Raw genomic sequence first — 21797 nt, 5'->3', positions numbered from 1 at the left:
ACATACATCAAGAGCCTTTTCTATTTAGTCCTTGTCAGGAGGTTAAAGAATCCTTTCAGTAATAAACTATTTTTTTTCCTTTTATAGGACGTATTAATTAAGAGTTATTGTATTAATTATTAATTGTACAATTAAGGTCTAGCATTAGGTTAGTTGCTTTTTTAATTAATTTTATAACACAAGAATTAGATCTTGGAGTCGGTATTACTACATCAATAAATCAACGAAAAACCAAAAACAAAAAACAAATCAATTGTCGTTAAAAACTGCGCTAGATAAAATTGAATAAACTACAGGGAAATAGCGAGAGAGAGAGTTTTAAGAGGGAAAATTTATGTAAAAGACAAAGGAATCAAAACGCCTTTGGCTCTCGAAACAGTTTTGCTTTGTCTACATGTTCCTGAAGTGCATGAGCTACGCAGGCAGTTCTTGCAATATCAACAAAGTTAGTTTCATTAAAATTGTTAAGAAAGATCATTAAATACCGAAGTCCACAATCTCTCTCTCTCTGATATCTCCGCTCCTTAAACTAAAAGAAAAGGAAATCCCTCGATTTCAACGTTCTAGTACTCTTGTTTTCACTTTCAAGTCGGAACCAATCAACTTCTTTTGAGTTATAACTCTGTCTCTCTGCTGCTGCTGTAAAAAAATTAAGAAGAAGGAGAAGAAGAATCTCCTATTGCGATCCATTGTTTCTGCTATGGCTTCTACGATTACAACAAACTCAATTCACTCTCAAATCAATGCTTCTCGACTCTCTTCACTCTACTTGTCGCGTAACAGAATCTCGCCGAGTAATGTTTTATTCGAAACCCCATCACAGTCGCTGCTTGCCACTAAAGCCAAGCGCTTCGCCTTCTCGCCGTTTCCGGAGAATAGGAAATCTCTGGTCGCCAAGACGTTGAGTTTCCCCTGTTGTACTCAACGGATTGGGCTAACAAGTTCCGTTGTTGTAAAGGCTGCTGCTGATGCTGAAGGGTTAGAGTTTCGAATTTGCTTGTTCTTCTAACATTTTTTTTTTTATAAAAGTTGATTTTCTGTTTAGTTGCTGAGAAAGTGATGGAAAAGAAAAGGGGTATAATTTTTTGAGCGAGTTGACTTTTTTTTTTAATTGCTTAAATTAAGAAAAGAAAAAAAGTCATTCAATTTGTGGAACTAGCTGTGTATCGTTACTTTTTAATTATTTGGAAAATTACTGTTTTATTTATTAATATTATTTATTTGTGTTTGTGAGTATAGGCATGCGGAGCCTGCAAAAAGCTTTGGTGAGAGATTTCCTGCTTTAGTTACAGGTTTCTTTTTCTTTACCTGGTAAGTGGTAAGCAGGAGCAGAAGCTATCCCATTCATTAAATTTATTTATTTAAGTGATGTCATAATTGCTTTTATGACCTGTTTAAACACAAATGTGCGGTTTATACTCCCATAATTTACAATTTGGACTTCAAAAAATTTGATGCTCATTCTTTAGTTACTGCTGCAAGCAGCATTTAGGTTGCTTTCGAGAGAAATCGGCTTATCATCCAGTTACGAACCACAGCAAGATTAATTTGCTTTGTATATGGATAAATTTTGATTCGAGCTTCATCATTTATGGTTTGTTTGCAGGTACTTCTTAAATGTCATCTTCAATATACTCAACAAGAAGGTCTATAATTATTTCCCATATCCATAGTAGGTGCTCATTGATTGCTAGATGATTTTGCTATTTTTCAAGTCGTTTATGGATTTGTTTCGTATTTACCTGCACCATCGAATTCCATTTACCCTAGATGTTTTATCATTATTGTAAGTTGTAACAACGGTAGATCTTGGCTATGTTATTTCGTTTCACGTTTGGAAGATATTTACCCTTTTTGCAGCTTTGTTTCTGTTGTTCATCTACTGGTTGGGGTGGTATATTGTCTTGTTTCTTGGGGTGTTGGCCTACCGAAACGCGCAGTAAGTTAAAAGTTTCTGCCTTCTCTATCTTTGCTCAATGAGGTATAGGAGGAACCGATTAATAACAAAGTTTTCTCTCCATCCAGCCAATCGATAAGGAGCTCCTGGCACTTTTGACTCCAGTTGCTTTCTGCCATGCCCTTGGACATGTCATGTCCAATGTATCATTCGCTGCTGTTGCTGTGTCTTTCACACACACCATCAAAGGTAATCAATTTTAAAAGAAGCAAAAGCATCTTCTGTAACTTAATTCCAATGATATTTAGTATCTATCTGTAAGTACTCTAAATCTGCAAGTAAAAAAGCTACTTTTCAGAATAACAAGGCTCAAGTTTTGATGGAAAATATATGCTCATACGCATGCCAATAGGCCAACGCACGTACATCTACATAAGTTTGATCTTCAGTATTCATCAATACTTGGCATTCTAGGATTTTTCAAAACCAGGGTTATTACTACTAGTTGTTTTTTCATATCAAATGAAGCTGTTCATTATCTTTATAGTGGAGAATGGATCATGAATACTCTTCAGATTTAATTTATCATTTTTCTTCCTTAGACATGCCTTGAAATTTGTTTACGGATAATTTTCTTTTTGATAGAAATTCAAATATTTACAAGCTGATTATGCTATTCCAAGTGACTAAAGTATGTTTCATTTATTCATAATGTTGTATTCATGCTTTTGATTAGTAACTTAATATCTTAGCAAGTTTGAGAAAGAGTAGAGGTTTAATGGGTTCCTAACTGTTTTACTGATGTTGTTCCACAGCTCTAGAGCCATTCTTCAGTGCTGCTGCTTCTCAATTTGTGCTGGGCCACCAGATCCCTTGTCCCTGTGGTTATCATTGGCCCCAGTAGTTATCGGTAACTCATTACTCATATGACTTGTGTTTCTTCTACCAGCCTATTCACTTTCTTTCAATTGCTATGACATATATCTTATTTCTCAAACCTGAAATATAAAAAGCTTATGGCATGTCTACCCATTTCACAAGCCTGATACAAATACATTATGAAATATGAAGGTCCCTTTTGATCTTTTTACTGGGTTTGAGTGACTTCTATTTTAGGTGTATCAATGGCATCACTGACTGAACTTTCTTTCAACTGGACTGGGTTCATTAGTGCAATGATTTCAAATATAGCATTTACCTATCGAAGTATTTACTCAAAAAAAGCAATGGTAAGATTACCCATGATGCCCGATCCTTGCTCTGATCATTTGTGTGAACTACAACTCAGGTTCCAGGCTCAAGTGTTCTGCTTATATTTCTATTTTTTACCCCAGTATACGGAGGCGGATTTTATAACCTCTTGCAATGTTTTGGTTTCTAAAATGTCCCACGCTTATCCTCTCTTCAAGATATAATGCATCAATGACTTTTTTTATATATTTGAAAAGGATCCTTGGGACTCGGATATTATGGAATCAAATTACATTTAAAGATTTCTGTCAAATTAACCGCAATAAACTTCTTTAACTATGATGGGATGTTCGAACTTCCTTGCCGATTTAAGGATGGAATTAAATTAGTTTCTTGATGTTTTTGATTTGAATAATATTTAGTTGAGTCTGCAGCGAGTTTTAAATGTGAAAAACAACAGTGATTTTTAGGAGTTTGACCAAAACCTTTTTGCTTTTGCTTTCACGGTGCAAAACACATTGATTCTACTCTCAGGAGATGTCAGAAACTGTAAAACATGCCGTGTATGTTGAAACCAGTCATAAAGTCAACAGATAAGATGCATGGAGAAAACATTCCTGAATTAATAGATTCAGAGGAATCTTTATAGCCTTTGTGATAGTGCTCATTTGAGCAATTCATTTTTAGACTATGGAACAGGTTGTCAGTTGATGGAATATATTTATAGGTCCAGTGGATTTGTCATATTTCCTTAACCACCATTCTCCTTTTCACAGACTGGCATGGACAGCACAAATGTGTACGCTTACATTTCAATCATTGCTCTCTTGGTTTGCATTCCACCAGCTGTTCTGGTAAGTATACTTGCTACAATGACCAGATGCAATTTCGACATCTCTTTTGTTGGACAATTGACAGTTGGTTTATTCTGAGTCTGCTTACAGATTGAAGGCCCTCAGTTGATGCAACATGGTTTCAGAGATGCGATTGCCAAAGTGGGATTAGTCAAATTTTTGTCTGACCTCTTTTGGATTGGGATGTTTTATCATCTGTACAACCAGGTATCTCAAATATACGATAATTAGGCTGGCCTTTTTAGTAAACATATTGAAAAGCTATGGTCTTTCATGTATCCTGATGTCAACTTTTTTGTTTTCTTAACATGCTTTACTCTGTTTTTACCATATGCTACCACTAAGCAAATGTTTTAAATGGATCTGTTTCTAAGTGTAATATATATACTTTCTGCTGTTTCTACTTACTTCAAAATTGGGGTTCCAAAGTGCACTACAAGAAATTGCTACATCATCTTAGAAATTACGTTTGCCTACTAATAACGTACCAAAAGGCGTTTTGCTATTGCTAAAAATATTTTAGTGATTCGTGACACCATTATGTTGACTCCTGATAAAGACACAATTTGACCCATATCGTGCAGGTGATGCCTTACCTCTTGCTTTGTTCATTGCCTTTTTTATATGACCTATTCTTTTCTTTTCTTTTCTTTTCCTTTCCTTTCCTTGTTTCCCATTGTTTCGCCCGGTAACTTTGAGCTTTCGATTGCAGGTTGCCACAAACACATTGGAAAGGGTTGCACCGCTTACACATGCCGTTGGAAATGTATTGAAGCGAGTTTTTGTAATTGGGTTCTCCATTGTAGTATTCGGTAAACACTCATCTCCTGCATGACTTCCATGCTACAGAATGGTAGTTCAGAAGAGATTTAACTAATCACGTCTAACTGAACTCTTGCTTCATATACCCTTCCCACCATCGTCAAAGTGTCGTGGAGAATATTAACCTGGGTTAAAAAAAAAAAAAAGAGATCATCCACCCCCCTCAAATAAAAAAAAACAAAACCACCTGTGTCGTGAATGGTGGATATAATACAGAGAACTTTTGATCAATAATGGCCATGTTTTTTAATACTGTTATGTTTCCAAAATTTGGCAGGCAATAGAATCTCCACTCAGACCGGGATCGGAACAGCAATAGCCATTGCAGGTGTTGCCATCTACTCTCTAATTAAGGCCAACATGGAAGAACAAAAGCGGGTAAGAATTCTATGTTACACATGGCACATTGTTTATACAAGTTAGGCTGACGCATGCCTCCGTATCTACGGTACATAGCCATGAGCCATTACTCATTATTTCTGTAGTCAAGACAGGCATTGGTTTATGTAGAAGACGCATTGATGAATGCCTTTCAAGTTTCAACCATGTAGCATCACTAGGGATGTAGTGAACTAGGGCGACTCTTATTGCATGCTTCTGACTTGGGATTCAGATAAGCTGGCTTCCTTTTCAAGCTACATGAATAAGCACCATTTCCCATTGCCTGCATGAAGGTCAAAATTAAGTTACTGCTCCTCATTCTTTTTGGACTGGCACCGTACTAATGAACTCTCTCTTTAACCATTTTCAGAAGGTTGATATAACTCATGCATCCTAAAGAAACACTGTTGTCTGTTGGGCTAACTGAAAATGCAGAGCCCAGCCTACGAAGAGCGGAATAATGTAGATCTTTGCGTTGAATCGTCCGAGCCGAATTAGTGAATAAGTTTACCTTTTTCTGTGATGGTAATTTGGCACATGTAACGGAAAAGAATATGAGTTAAGCTGAGACAGTGGCATGGCCGAAGCCTGAGTTCCTCGCCTGCCCAATGAATCTTCATGCTACATTCTCAAATCCGTAAAATTCAAACTGGGGTAACATCTTGAAGGTGCACCAACTCTATCCATATATTTTGATTTTTCGAAACTTCCCCTGATATAAAAGAATTCTTATATGTGATTCATAACAAAGTCCAGTTGAGTTATTTTCTTTTTTCTTTCACACACCTATTTCTACTTTTATTGTAATCTGTTTATAAATTTCAAGAGACTCTATATAACATACAATTCTTCAATCGGTTTTTTTAACCACAAAAAAAAGAGCATATAGAATAGACTTATTAAAGTATTCATAATCTGTATTTAGTATCTTATTAGCTCTTCGTTTTGGTTACCAAATTTAAAAATGTTTCACAGAGCTTTTATAAGATAAATATAAATGAATTTTGTATTTTACTATTAATGGCCATAAATACTAATAGCATGTTTGGAATCAAATCAAATGTAGAATTTAATTGAATTTATAATTTTTATAATTTTTATATTTGGAATAAAATATTAAACCACATAATTGAATTCAATCCTGGTGTTTGGAATACTTGTGAAAATAAATTGAATTAGCAATATTGAATATTTTGCCCTTAATTTATAATTCATTTTTGTTGCATAAATCATTTTTTAGTTAAAAAGATCTTTATATTTATTTAAAATTATATAAAATATAGAAATTTTAAAGAAGATATAAATAGACCTGGGTCTATTAAATATTTGTTGAAAAAAAATTCAAGAAAATATATATTTGTTAAAAAAAATAAGAAAAGAAAAACTTGCTATTCTTGTTGCAGAGGGATCAAACAATGTCAGACAAGACTACAGTAAAATTCACAACAGTTCTCGAGTGTTCAAGCCAGAACCACATGATAAAGAGGTAAAAAGAAAAACCTCAAAAGATGGCAACCATGAACTTCCAAGCAATTGCTAATATCTTATTTGTCACTATCAGCAAAACCAGAAAAAGAAATAAAAAAAAAAAGAGCATAAAAAAACATATCAAAGTAGCGAGGAACTTACAAGAGAAGGTGTTAGAAGAGAAAGATGGAAAGAGACAGTGGAAAGTTTTGTGAGAAATAGGGTTTGCGTTACTGACAGGAGTGAGTACTTTTTGTTGTTTTAGATTGTTGATGAGATTGTTTTTAAAAGTATTTTTTTTATTTAAAATATATTAAAATAATTTAAAATTTTAGAAAAAAGCAATTGAATAACAATACTAAACACCATCGTAGTGTAGTTCCGTTCTTTTGTTTTGTACTATGGGCTTTCTACTTGGGTGAAAATATTTGGCCCCATGCCGAGACACAAAGTGTTGTCAGCCCTCGTATGTTCTCACTTTGTTCTAGCTCTTGCTAATTATCTCTCCCCTTTTTTTCTTGATAATTAGTTGGAATTATCGCATTACTATTTTACACGCATGAATTAAGTAGTTGAATGGTTCGATCAGATATAGTTTGGGAATGCGATGTTTTCAAAAATTTAAATTTTTTTTTTACTAAAATTTAATATGATTTATATATTTTAGATCGTTTTGATGTGCTGATATTAAAAATAATTTTTTACAAATAAAAAAACATCATTAAAATGTATTTTAACACAAAATATTATTTAAAAAATAACTATTACTACACTACCAAACATCCTTATATACTATTTATTTACATCAGATAAATTGTATTTCTCGTAATCAACTTGAAATTAAATCGTGGTGGTCAGGATGACCGCTCCTGTTAATACTGGGTCAAACCTATTGGATTTTATTGATTACGTGGTTGGGTTTTGATATTTTAGAATTGAAATCGTCACTGATTTATCTTTACGCATGTGCTGGTAATCACTTGGTAGTCGGCACTAGATTTATTTTTTTTCCTGAGCTGTCAGGACGGTTAGTTTTTTTGAGATATTTAAATGATGGTACCAAGAGTGAATTCAAGTTAATTTGATTTATTTATAATTTGGGATAATTTAAAAAAAAAAATTGATGAAAAAAAATAATCAAAGAGTTAATCGAAAAATAAATTAAAAAAGAAAAAGAATTAAAAAAAAAGCAATTAAAAAAATAATAACCAAGATTGAATAAAATAAAATGTTGAGGGATAAAATTAATAAAAAATAAATTAAAAAAATAATGAAAAAGGTGAACTAAATCTGAATAAATAAATAAAATATCAAAGGAAAAACTTGGAAGGAAAAAAAACAAGAAAATGAGTATTATATTAATATAAAAACAAAATGAAATGAAAAATGGTGAAACTGAAAAAAAAAATCAAAAGAAAAAAAGACTAGTTAAAAGAAAGATGATCATAATTGAATTTTTTTCTATTATTTTTTTATCAAAATAATATCATTTTTACTTTTTAGTTGAATAAAAAATCAAGCACTTAACCAAGAGAAAATAATGTAAACACCTATCGATTTTTTTTGCAATTATTTTTTAATCAAAATAATATTATTTTTTACTTCATGCATAATAAAAAAATCCGATTGACCTTGGTAACTCCGGTTATTCGAACCTGGGACATGATGAGGGTCAACTCTTTGACTGGGTTTTAAAAGCAAGATGAAAGGCACCAAATATACTATGAAAATTTAATGAAATTAAACAATGAGATATTAGATTGACACAAAACAATTAATAAAAATAAAAAACTAAAAATAAAAGGAATTGCAATCATGAGAATTAAATTTAACAAAAAAACATTAAATGAGTAGGGATTAAATGGAAAAATAGAATCCAGTTAGAAAAAAAGATTACAAGTAAAATAAATAGAAATCAAAATAACAAAGATAAAATTTAATAAGAAAAACATAAAAAATTAGATAAATTGAAAAACAAATAAATTAAATTTGATATAATTAAAAAATTAAAGATTACTTTATAATTTTACAAAGCCAACATATTTTTTGAGGTGAAGAAGAGAGAAAAATTGTCGTCGAAACTCTTTCATACCATAGATGTTGACATACGCTGCCTCATTGTGTAAAAAATAGAGCGCTGCTTCAGATACCATCTTAGAAGGCCACCAACAGTCATTTTTTTTAATTATAGAAAGATTATAATACCCTTTATCCCATAGGATAATTTCTAGAAAACTAAGGTTAAAAAATCAAAAGAATTCCTTTGCCTTAGGAAAAAAAAAGAAGAAGCTGGTCCCAGAAGCTATGAGATAATTACACTGTGAAAATCCAAAAACAATCATCTAGACATTGGCTGTGTTTTTTTTGTTTTTAAGGACATGAGAGAAATCATACTGTGTAATAAATATGTGGAAATAAGATTTTACCATGTATGTTTACTTTTTTTTTTTTTTATCATCGAAAGACCTAAAGCACTTGTATGTCTTAGTTTTATTTGTAATACGAAATTAGGATGTTTTAAAATTGACCAGAGCGTCCAATTTGGAATATCAAAGCAAGCAAGCAACTTCAGAGGATGGCAAATTTAAGTTGCACTCGTTTGAGCTCTGTCCTGCAAGCGGAATCGCAGGGCTGGGACCCTTTCCATCAACGAAGTTCCTCCATCGGTGATGACTGGTTATAGCTGGACCGTAACGATCAAGATGGGAGCTCCCGCACCTTCCTCGTGATCTAGCCCGGCAAAAGTTCGACCCTGCTGCCCAGAAGAATACCATCAACGCATGGAGGAGGGCAGAGGAGGCATCTGCCTTTGTGGTGGTGGTCCAATTATTCTCTTTTTGGCCTACTGGTAGAAACTTCAAAACCACGATCAAGCACTTTGGAAACTGATCACTGCCTAAAGTGATCTAAAAGCAAGTATATAATTTCAAAGGGAATACGACCAAGCGTCATTCCCTTTGGTTCCACCTAACCTTCGATTGTTTTCTTGACCCCATGAATAACCAAAGAGGCACTCTGTTTCTTGTCCTTTTAATTAATTAAATACAACCTGTTTTGCGTTGTTGTTGATAACTCACTCGTATGATTAGCAGTGTTTTGCCTGTTTCGAGGATGCTAGCCTGCCTTCGACCTTCCTGGCAGCCTAGCATTGGCATAGATTCTTTTTAATAATCTAAAAGGATTGCTCAGGGAAGTATCTTTTCTCCTTTACATGTATTATAATTTTATTATTGTGATTGTAATGATATTCCAAGTTAGCCTAATAACTGCTTCCAAGTTAGCCTAATAACTGCTTTGATAATTTCCTGTCGTTGCTCTGTTCTTCTTCTTCTTTTTTCCCTTCTCTCTCTGTATTCTTCTGGGTACAGTTCCGCCATTAATTCTTTAAATTCCTCAGAGATGGTGCACAGGATAGATTTCTGCAGAGTGTGTAATGTTTGGACTCTCTTTTACCGTTGAACTTGAATTCGTTTTTAGACGGTGTATACAATAGTCATTTTTTAAAACTACTTTTTTTTATTTTAAGATGTACTAAAATAATATTTTTATTATTTTTTATATTTTATATTTTATTTCAATACATTGGAACAATCCAAGAATAAAAAAATAATATTTTTTTTTAATGCGGTTTGGACGTGTTACAAGACAGCGATATGTTATTGTTTAATTACTACGAAAACACTGGCAGTGTGCCGTATGGTATAACTTATTAATTAATAGCAATGATAATTCAGATTGACGAGCAACGAGTAGTTGCACGAAATTGAATATTGCACAGGGGCAAACACCTGACATCTCACCAGAAAACGGCCCCAGCGCTCACCGGACACCGTGCGTGCTCTAACTCCGCCTTCTGTAACTCTTGGCCAATATTAATTAGTTAACGGTGCTCTCTGTTTTTTTTTATATATATTTGGGTGGCCTCTTGGTGGGGTTGACTTGTCCTGCATCTCTGTTGTGATCCAGAGGATATTAGATGCTCCAGCACTTGAGCAATTGTTAGTGTACATTCTGCCACATGATCAATTGGAATGACCGAGGTGAATCAACTGGATATAGTTTGATTTTGTTTTTGAAGGATTTGATTGACTGGCCAGATAGGCTGGATGGAGGACTGGTGGACCCGGTAATTGGATGGCGAAATTTGGTGAATTTTCTGGACCCAGTAAAATTAAGCTACTTGCTCATCCAGTAATTGAATTCAACCGTGCTGAACACTATCGATGAGGTGCTATGTGAATCGAGTTGAAAAGAAAATGGATTCGGGCTATTTTATTTTAATGAAAAAACAAGAAGTTTCAGTTCAAGCATCAACACCTGTCAATTTTGAACCCGTTAATTTTTATATTTTAAAAATATTTTTTAGAATTAATAAGTTAATTTTTTTGTGTTTTTAAATTATTTTAATAAGTTGATATTAAAAATAATTTTTTAAAAATAAAAATATTTTATTTAATATATTTCTAAAAAAAATACTTTAAAATACAACTAACACTACATTCTCACGCATCCATCCTCTTGTATATTAAAAAATTAAGAAATAGACACTGAGGGTCTTGACCTGGTGATGAAAGGGGCTTGTCTCCTTCCACTGCTCCTGGGTTCGAATCCTCATGTGAACGCTTGTCACCCCCGCGGTGCATTACATGCCTACTGGGTTTGCAGGATGTTCAGTGGGCCGTGAGATTGGTCGTGGTGCGCGTAAGCTGACCCGGACACCCACGTAAATAAAAAAAAAATAATTAGAAACAGTTAAAGGGTAAGATATTAAAAACTTCTACCAGGGGTTAAGCATGGATGATATTTGTCGGGGTTAAGCATGGATGATATTTGTCAGGGTTAACTTTCAATTCAGCCCTCATTCGCCTCAATCGGGACATGTTTTATTATAAAATAAACATTAAGAGGTTAGGCAGACAGATAATCAAAGGGTCGAGTATTCAATGTGTTCGTAACCTCTTAATTGAATTTAATTTTTAAATTTTAATAAAATTTTATATTTATAATAGATTGAGTTTTCATAATTGAATTCTATATTAAATTTAATATTTAAAAACAATACAGAAGTAAATCAAAGATCAATCCCTAATTTACTAGGCTAAAAATAAAAAAAAATATATTGAAACTAACTTCTCAAAGTACCTATCTATTTAATTTTTTTTAGAGATATTTGAATGAATAAGATGAACACGAGAATAATATAAGAAATAAAATAAATTGATTTTTTTAAAATAAAAATTTAAATTGTTTATAAATTAAATTTAAATTAAACACTATATTAAATTAAATTATAATTGGCTTTAAATAGATTGATTAAGAATCCTGGTCAAAGTATAAAAATATCTGCAATGTTTAAATCTAATAATTTTAAAAATGATATTAAAATAAATACGACAATAAATAAATAAAATAATGCGTCATGAATTGACTGGTACAAATGACAATGAGAGAAGAGGGGAAAAGTAGATTCTACAGGCATTCTTAAGATCTAATTATAAAATTTGTCGGTACCATAAAAATCATATCAACAAAATGAATTAAACAACACAAAATAAAAATAAAAATAGCAGTGGCAATCAGAGCATGCTCCATGAAGATAAGTACTGTCATATCTTGCCATGGCTTTTGGTGTGCCAAACATAAATTAGTTGCTAATGTTGGGGTATTTTCGCTTATTAACTCTGTTTTCTAAAAAAATGCAAGTAACACAAATAGAAGAAATTTTGCTAAAATAATATAGTTTGATATATGTGATATTTAAAGTCATCAAGCTCAACATTTAAGTTGAATTGTTAACTGGGCTCATACAAATAACAATAAAGATAGGATTAAAAAAAATCACCGAAAAGATCCACTCATTAATATTATTTAAAACATTTTGATACGATAAAACAAACAACACAAAAAAAAAATAGCAATTATAAACAAAGTGGGCTATACTTCATGCCTAGAATAAATATAAATAAATAAATAAAATATAAAGATCATATAAGCAGAATGAAATTCTAATTATAAAATTATCAATAAGATACTAAAAATTTTTATGAGATTAATCTAAAAATTACCAAGTGAAAAAAAAAAGGAAAGTAAGTGGACAATTACAATGCAGAAAGAAAAGATAGAGGAAAAACTCAGAAACATGTCAAAACTCTAATTATGATAGGGAGCCACCCACAATGTATCTCTCAATGTAATTATTGTTGGTGATTTTTTTTAATGTTATTGAATTTATATTATTATTATTATTTAATAATAATGTTACCGTAATAAAAAATTTTGTTTTCCCCTCTCTTTATGCTCTTTAAACAATTGTTTCTGATATCGGGTTTCTCGTTACTAAACTCTGCTATTTTGTTAAAAAATAAATTAAACTGTGTTATTATATTATTATTTTAAACAGTGTTCATTTTTTTTTAATAAAAAAACCCATATAAGAACAAGAAAAATGAAAAAGGAGGAGGCACCACCCGGTGCAAGCTCACGGTCATAGCATAGAGTAAAAGGAGAACCAAGTACATACATGCAGGACCCCTTGAACACAACGGTGAACGGCCAATAAACCTAAACCAGGTTGGGTTCTGCAGTGGTCAAGTTTTAACCATGTACGTGAGTTTATGACCGTTGAAAAACAAAGGTTATTCCTTCAAGAGCGTCAGTTATTTTTAATTTTTATTTATTTTAAAATATATTAAAATATATATTTTTTATTTTTTAAAATTTATTTTTAACATAACATATTAAAAAAATCTAAAAAAATAATTTAAATTAAAAAAAAATCAATTTTTTACAAAATTATTTTGCTATCATGAAAGCAAACGCTGCCTTCACCCAGTCACCCACTTTCATTTGTATAGAAGAGTTTTGAAATAAAATATCGGGTCTTAGCACGAAAGGTAGAGGAAAAAAAAAGTTAACCAGATACAGACACCTTCACCACCCACCATCACCCATCGTTGTCTAGAAAACACAACTCTCTTCCACTCTCCTCTCTTCTAACACTCACATATAAAGCCATCTTTCAAGTTCTATCATCTTAAAGTACAGCTAATTCTCTCATTTCAGCCCCAAAACCCTACATCAACGATGGCTGTTTTAGTGTTTTTAGTGCTTTTCTGGGCACTCACTGGTCATTCAGGTAAGTTAATTAGGTTCTTGTGTTCTTGCTTTACTTTTCCGATCTTGGATGGAGAAATTTTTTAAGGACCGATGAATGGATTTCTCTTTAATGAGATGGGGTCTCTTTAGTTTTCTTTTAAAGTGATCTCCTTTCTTATTTTCCTGGTTCTTATACTGGTATGATTTATTTGAAAGGAAGAGTTTTTCTATTTTCTCGCTCTAGTTTTTCCTTCCTTTCTTCTTCTTTGTCCTCCGAGAAAAATTTAGCTTAATCCATGATCATCTGTACACTAGTGATCACCTTTTTTTTCTTTTCATCTGTTGATTTAGTTTAGAAATTCGTTTTTTTTTTTTTAAATTCCCAGTTGCATTCAGAAGAAAAGGTTGTGGTTTTTGTACTGACAGTTGAGTTTGCTGGTTTTCTGTTTTTTGTAGGTGCCACCTATTGCATATGCAAGGATGGGATTGCTGACACACAGCTGCAAAAAGCCCTGGATTATGCTTGTGGAGCCGGAGCAGATTGTACCCAAATCGTTCAAAGCGGTCCTTGCTACCAGCCCAACACTGTAAAAGATCACTGCAGCTATGCTGTTAACAGCTACTTCCAGAAGAAAGGCCAAGCTGTTGGGAGCTGTGATTTTTCAGGAACTGCCGTGACTAGTGCCACTCTCCCTCAAAGTAAGTGAAGTCCCACAATCCACCCATTCTTTATCCAATTATCTTTTGGGGCACTAACTCTCTCGTTGTTTTGTATGTTTCTGTAATGTGCAGATGTAGCCTCCGGGTGTACATATCCTGCATCAGCAACTTCAAGGTATGTTTTTTAAAAGAAAGTTGGTAATCCTGACATCCTGTGTTGGTGATTTCTCTGTCAATTTTGGAATCATGTTCTCATCTTGCCAGATATTTTGGCTATTGTATTTAAATGAAGTTTTCTCTGGGAGTGTGTGAATCTGTTTTTAGGGCTTCGGATACCTTTTTTTGTCTTCAGAGAACTTTGTAATTGTTTAGCGAAGGCAATTTTTCTTGCGAATAGGAATCTATAAGCTGATGAAATCCTGTTGTTGTTAATTTTGAATCTAACTTCCTGCGGTCTCTTTTAGACTTTCTGCACTTGCGTGTCAAACTTGTACGATCCACCTGGTAGATTTGAATTTGATCTGAGTTTGCTTGCATAAGCAGTATAAGAAAAGTACTCTCTTTAATAAAGCTGGCTTGAGAGAAATTTTAGACAGTGGTTGAGAAAAGTAGATCTATCATTCACTTTTTATTATTGCATTGACATATCTTTATAGGTCAGGGGCCTGCATCTTTCTTACAGTTTGAGCTGTCATGATGTTGATATTTCATAAGTTGCTTCTCTTATTCTACATGTATGTTTTCCACATGTTAAGTGCCAATGATGCAACAACAGTTGTGCGTGTTGTGTTTTGTTAAGTTTGGTATCCATTTGCTTTCATGATGTGGTTGCTCGAGGACAATGGGTGCTCTGAGATTTTTTTAATTACGTGGGTGGTAGTGGGTACTGAGTCTGAGTTATCCTTCTGGTTTTTTCTTTTGTTTTTACAGCACCGGCAACACATCAAACTCGGGCACAGCACCGACGGGCACAAACACACCATCTTCTATAATTCCGCCTCCTCCGTCATCAGTGTTCACCGGATTAGGCCCAACGGGCACCACTGTTGTCAACGGTGTGGCTTCTCAATTTAAAGGCACTAACTTGTGGTTCATGGCATCTTCTTTAACCCTCTTGTTTTCAGTTCCCTTTCTGTTGTGGGGTTGAAGGTAAAAAGGAAGGGCGGTTGATATGTGGATGATGAGATTTTGCCACGGAAGGACGGGTGGGCATGTTATTTTACGGTGGGATTGCCGGGGGGTGGTCATCAAGAGTCAAAACCCCACTAGGGTTTTTTTTGTTTCTTTCCTCCCATGTGAAAAGGCTAGGAATTTGATTCTCCATTGAGTGCTCTGATGTGACTGCTTATTGGGGTAGTAGCAGCAGTATTTGTATATCTAAAGAGAGGTGGTAGTATTTTATTTTCCTTTCCAATCTAATGAAAAATTCGTACCATCTACACCTAGTTTGATTATTTTTGCCTGCTGCTTTTAGTGGTGGATGCATGCATGCAGTTATGAGGTGTTAATGTTCTTTTCTGTTTTTAATCATTGAAGAAGACGTCGTTTTTGCTCTGTTAATCTCGCACGCAAGCCCTTATGGTCATTCGTTGTTACCGACTTATGTACATTGGGTCGGTCACATCGTAACTTGAGGGGATGCATACATCTTCGGTGCGGATGGCGTCAAGAGGTGTGTTGATAAATAATTCGGGACTTGCTAGCCGTCAAAAATCAGCCGTCTATTTATCAGGAGAGCACGACATCTGAACGGCCAGCCAACCTGGTGACAACACATCACAGCACGCCACGTTTCATGTCGATGGCATTTTTTAAAACCGGATCAGTGATCAAAAAAGTTTCCAAGTTTTGTCATTGATTCAGGCAAACTTCAAGTTAAAGGATGCTATATGAAATTTCTACCATCCCATGATTACCTGGACAAGTACACGTCATCCTGCCAAAGCATGGCAATGAGTGTTTTGTTTTTTTTTCGCTCGGGCACGGGGCCTTTTGTCAAGGGGTATTTATTACGTAGCTTGCCATGCCCTCTCAGAGTAACTTTTCATTTAATTCAATTCATAGAATATTTGCTTTGGAGAATAAAGGCGGCCCTTTTGGAAAAGTTTGGCTATCACTTTTCAGCTGGGAATATGATTTTTTATAAAAGTTTATAGCTTCTGGGAAAAAAACATGGAATTAATGGGCTGAGATATTAGTTTTTAAAATATCACAGAACATTTTAAAGTCACAGCGATAGCCAAACTGGTGATTCTCAAACGAGCACTTGTCCTGCCTTAGCTCTCATGTCTTGTTTATTGGCGTGCTGACACCCAACTTGACGGTCACGATCTGTGATCTCGTGTGGGATTCTCCGTGTTAGACTTAGTCTTAATAATTTTAATAAGTGTCCTAGTTATTAGGACAATGTTGTTAGCATTTGATATTCTGTTTTAGTTTTACCTATTCTTAAGCAAGGATCCACATCTTTAGGGTGTTGAAGACGTGAACTTATTTTTAGCTGTTTCTGTTGTTTCTTGTTCTAGCTATTTAAGCCTTAGTCTCATTTGATCAATTTATTGTATTATTCTAAGCATCCTGTGTGAAAGAGTAACATACATCAGTTTTTTATCATTTGGTATCAGAGCCTAAAAGGGGACCTGATTGTGTGGGGGTGTGAGCAAGTATAGAGTGTGTGACAGTAAGAGCAAACACGAGTGTGAGTGAAAGTGTGTGAGAGTGAAAATCAAACACAGTGTGTGAGACAAAACAAAAGGGTGAGAGTGAAAATAAAAAAAAGGGAGGAGAAAATCGAGATGTCAACCGCAGATAAATTCATGCAGCCTTCCATTCCGAGATTTGATGGCCATTACGATTTCTGGGCAATGACAATGGAGAATTTCCTTAGGAGCAAGGAGATGTGGAATCTTGTGGACGAAGGGATTCCAACACTGGCTGTTGGAAATGCAGCAGCAAGTGAGGCACAGAGGAAGAGTGTAGAGGAGATCAAACTCAAAGACTTGAAAGTTAAAAATTTCGTGTTTCAAGCAATTGACAGGGAGATTTTGGAGACAATTCTCGACAAGAGAACATCAAAAGCTATTTGGGACTCAATGAAGCAGAAATATCAAGGGTCCACAAAGGTTAGAAGAGCAAAACTTCAAGCTTTGAGGAAGGAATTCGAGTTACTAGCCATGAAAGAAGGAGAGAAAATTGACAGCTTCTTGGGTCGAACTCTAGCCTTGGTTAACAAAATGAAAACAAATGGTGAGGCGATGGAACAAAGCACAGTGGTGGGTAAGATACTTAGATCATTGACTCCAAAATTTAACTATGTTGTTTGTTCAATAGAGGAGTCAAATGATCTAAGTGTCCTGAGTATTGATGAATTACATGGAAGCCTGCTTGTCCATGAACAAAGGATGCAAGGACAACAAATAGAGGAACAGGTGTTGAAAGTCGCATATGATGAGAGATCAACCAGAGGAAGAGGTAGAAGCATGTATAGAGGAGGACGAGGTAGAGGACGAGGCAGACAAACATCCAACAAGGCTCTGGTTGAATGTTTCAAATGCCATAAATTGGGACACTTTCAATATGAGTGTCCTGATTGGGAAAAAAAGGCTAATTACGCTGAGTTGGATGAAGAAGAAGAACTCCTTTTGATGTCTTACGTTGAACTTCACAATTCGAAGAGAGAGGTCGTATGGTTTCTTGATTCTGGTTGCTCTAACCATATGACAGGAAACAAACAATGGTTTGTGGAACTAGATGAAGAATTCAGTCACTCGGTGAAACTTGGAAACAACCTCAGAATGCCAGTGGAAGGGAAGGGCAACATCAGACTTGAAATAGAAGGTATAACTCAAGTAATATCAGAAGTTTACTATGTTCCTGAATTAAAAAATAATCTGTTGAGCATTGGCCAGTTGCAAGAGAAAAATTTGGCTATTTTGATGCAAAATGGAGAGTGTAGAGTTTATCATCCTAGAAGGGGTTTAATTATGCATACACAGATGACATCAAATAGGATGTTCGTAGTATTGGCAAATATTGTGCTGCATGCATCATCTACTTGTTTAAATGTGAGCAGCAATCATCTCGGTGATTTATGGCATAAAAGATATGGCCACCTAAGCTTCACAAGTCTGAATTTACTGCAACAAAAGGAACTTGTCCAAGGACTTCCAAAGTTTCAAGTGCCAACCTCTGTGTGTACAAGCTGCATGAAAGGAAAACAGCACCGAGAAATTATTCCAAAGAAAAGCAATTGGAGAGCAACACAGCAGTTGCAGCTCATACACTCAGACCTTTGCGGACCTATCACTCCGGAATCACATGGCAACAAAAGGTATGTGTTGACCTTCATTGATGACATGAGTAGAAAACTTTGGGTGTATTTCCTGCATGAGAAAAGTGAAACTTTCATGACATTCAAAAGTTTTAAAAATGCTGTGGAAAAAGAATCTGGTCTATCTATTGCTGGGTTAAGAACAGATAGAGGAGGGGAGTTCACCTCCAAAGAATTCACAGAATTTTGCAGAATTGAAGGCATTAAAAGACAGTTGACAACAGCTTACACTCCTCAACAAAACGGAGTTGCGGAGCGCAAAAATCGTACCATTCTAAACATGGTACGATGTCTGCTAGAAGAGAAACAGATGCCTGCTCGTTTTTGGCCAGATGCTGTGAAATGGACATGCCATATCCTCAACCGAAGCCCAACCTCTGCTGTAAAGAATAAAACACCAGAAGAATGCTGGAGTGGAGTCAAGCCTAATGTTGATTATTTCCGAGTGTTCGGATGCATAGGAAATGTGCATGTATCAAATCCACAGAAGCTGAAATTGGATGCCAGGAGTCAAAAATGTGTGATGCTGGGGTATAGTGAAGAGTCCAAAGGATACAAGATGGTTGATCCCATAACAAAAAAGGTGATAGTTAGTAAAGATGTTGTGTTCGAAGAAGAGCAAAGCTGGGATTGGAGAAGAACAGAAGAAGACAAGAATGATATGCTTGATTGGGGAGAAGTTGATGCAGACATATATGCCTCCAGTGATGAAGAAAATGAAACTGAAGAATCACTAGAAGAAGGAGAATCCAGTCAATCCAATGATGCTGCAATATCTCACGGTAGCATCCCCAGTAATGCTGCAGCACCTGCTCTGCCCGAGAGAAGAGTCACTCGAGCTCCAGCCTATCTTCAAGACTACATAAGAGGGGAAAACTTTGAAGCAGAAGAACAGGTACAAAGTTTTTCATTGTTTATGGTTTCTGCTGATCCTATTTATTATGAAGAAGCTGCAAAAATGAAACAATGGAGGGATGCAATGGATATGGAGATTGGTGCAATCTTAAAGAATGAGACCTGGGAGCTTGTTGATGCACCAAAGCAAGCAAAAATAATTGGAGTAAAGTGGGTTTATAAAACCAAGTTAAATGAAAATGGAGAGGTGGACAAATGCAAGGCTCGGCTTGTGGCAAAAGGATATGCACAAGAGAAGGGGGTAGACTACAATGAAGTTTTTGCCCCAGTTGCTAGGTGGGACACAATTCGCACAGTGATAGCTTTGGCAGCAAGGAATGGATGGACACTTTTTCAACTTGATGTCAAAAGTGCTTTTCTTTATGGCGAGTTGAATGAAGATGTATACATTGCACAACCTCCAGGCTATGAGATTAACGGGGAAGAGAAGAAAGTTTATAAATTGAAGAAAGCACTTTATGGCTTAAAACAGGCACCAAGAGCATGGTTTAGCAGAATTGAAGGTTATTTTGCTAAGGAGGGATTTGAGAGAAGTAGCTATGAACACACATTGTTCATAAAGAAGGAAGAGAAGAACAGAATTCTAATTGTAAGTTTATACGTCGATGATCTCATTTTTACTAGCAATGATTCAATTATGGTGAGCAAGTTCAAAGAGTCAATGAAAAAGGAATTCGAAATGACTGATCTCGGTGAAATGAAGTATTTTCTGGGAGTTGAAATTCGGCAAAGTTCCAAAGGCATTCATATTGGTCAGAAAAAGTATGCAGAAGAAATCTTGAAAAGATTTGGGCTGGAAAATTGTAATGGTGTTAAGAATCCCATGGTTCCAGGAAGCAATAGACTGACAAAACAAGAAGATGGCAAGAAGGCAGATGCAACCTTGTTCAAACAAATAGTGGGGAGTTTAATGTATATAACAGTCACAAGGCCTGACTTGGCTTATAGTGTGTGTCTGATAAGCCGTTTCATGGCCAATCCTATGGAATCTCACATGATGGCAGCCAAAAGAATTCTCAGATATATTAGAGCCACTACTGATCTTGGTGTATTCTACAGAAAGGGATGTGAAGATGAGATGCTAGCTTATACAGATAGTGACTATGCAGGGGACTTGGATGATCGAAAAAGCACTTCTGGATATGTTTTCATGCTAAGTGGAGGAGCAGTGGCTTGGTCATCAAAGAAACAGCCGGTGGTGACACTCTCAACTACAGAAGCAGAGTTTGTGGCAGCTGCGTCTTGTGCATGTCAATGTATTTGGTTGCAACAGATACTTAAACAGATTGGAGGTACTGAAAGGAAGTGTGTCAAAGTTCTGTGTGATAATTCTTCTACAATAAAACTTGCCAAGAATCCAGTTCTTCATGGTAGGAGTAAGCATATTGACGTAAGATTCCATTTTCTGAGGAATCTTACAAAGGATGAAGTAATTGACATAGAGCATTGTGGTACAAATGAGCAGCTGGCTGATATTATGACCAAGCCTCTAAGGCTGGAACTGTTCGAGAAATTCAGAGCTGCACTTGGGGTGAATTCAGCTGAAGAAATAAACTAAACTGCTTCAAGCATGTTCAGTTTAGGGGAGCAATTGTTAGACTTAGTCTTAATAATTTTAATAAGTGTCCTAGTTATTAGGACAATGTTGTTAGCATTTGATATTCTGTTTTAGTTTTACCTATTCTTAAGCAAGGATCCACATCTTCAGGGTGTTGAAGACGTGAACTTATTTTTAGCTGTTTCTGTTGTTTCTTGTTCTAGCTATTTAAGCCTTAGTCTCATTTGATCAATTTATTGTATTATTCTAAGCATCCTGTGTGAAAGAGTAATATACATCAGTTTTTTATCATGTTCACCCCTCAATGATAATCTTAGATCGAACTCCAAAACCACAGAAAGATTCACATTTTCATATCAACAACTTAATTAATATGCCAAGATCCATATATTTAATCCTAGACCAAATTAATTTGAAATTTCAGGCAAGGAGCAAGATGTTCGCAAGACCATTCCTCCGACTTGCTGGGAGTCCTTGCTCTCCCTCCTCCTAGATGCCCAGAATGTTTGATGCAAGCGCAAATTCACGAGAAAAGTAAAAAATTTAGTTCTGATTGACAATTAATTGCTATTGATAGCTTACAATTGAACCAAAAAAATTTAACTTTTTTTGTTTTAAATTACTGTG

General features: G+C 35.0%; 1 protein-coding gene and 1 pseudogene across 1 annotated transcript; both read left to right on the top strand.

Annotated features, from left to right (window-relative positions):
• Positions 1–291: 291 nt before the first annotated feature.
• LOC133705442 (triose phosphate/phosphate translocator, chloroplastic-like) lies at positions 292–5999 on the top strand (annotated as a pseudogene).
• A 7507-nt stretch (positions 6000–13506) lies between these two features.
• Positions 13507–15806, top strand: LOC133705620 (PLASMODESMATA CALLOSE-BINDING PROTEIN 3-like). The gene is made up of 4 exons (XM_062130918.1): positions 13507–13747; positions 14164–14406; positions 14500–14542; positions 15298–15806. Exons 1-4 carry the CDS (start codon positions 13696–13698, stop codon positions 15512–15514), a joined length of 555 nt encoding a protein of 184 aa, XP_061986902.1. The 5' UTR covers positions 13507–13695; the 3' UTR covers positions 15515–15806.
• The last annotated feature ends 5991 nt before the right edge of the window (positions 15807–21797 follow it).

Source organism: Populus nigra, chromosome 10 (assembly GCF_951802175.1).
Source record: "Populus nigra chromosome 10, ddPopNigr1.1, whole genome shotgun sequence".
NCBI lineage: Eukaryota > Viridiplantae > Streptophyta > Magnoliopsida > Malpighiales > Salicaceae > Populus > Populus nigra.
This window is presented reverse-complemented; position numbering and strand designations above follow the sequence as displayed.

Coding starts and splice junctions, on each gene's coding strand:
- LOC133705620 (XM_062130918.1), top strand. CDS start 13,696: ATGGCTGTTTTAGTGTTTTTAGTGCTTTTCTGGGCACTCACTGGTCAT. Junction 13,748..14,163: donor GGCACTCACTGGTCATTCAG/GTAAGTTAATTA, acceptor TGTTTTTTGTAG/GTGCCACCTATTGCATATGC. Junction 14,407..14,499: donor TAGTGCCACTCTCCCTCAAA/GTAAGTGAAGTC, acceptor TGTAATGTGCAG/ATGTAGCCTCCGGGTGTACA.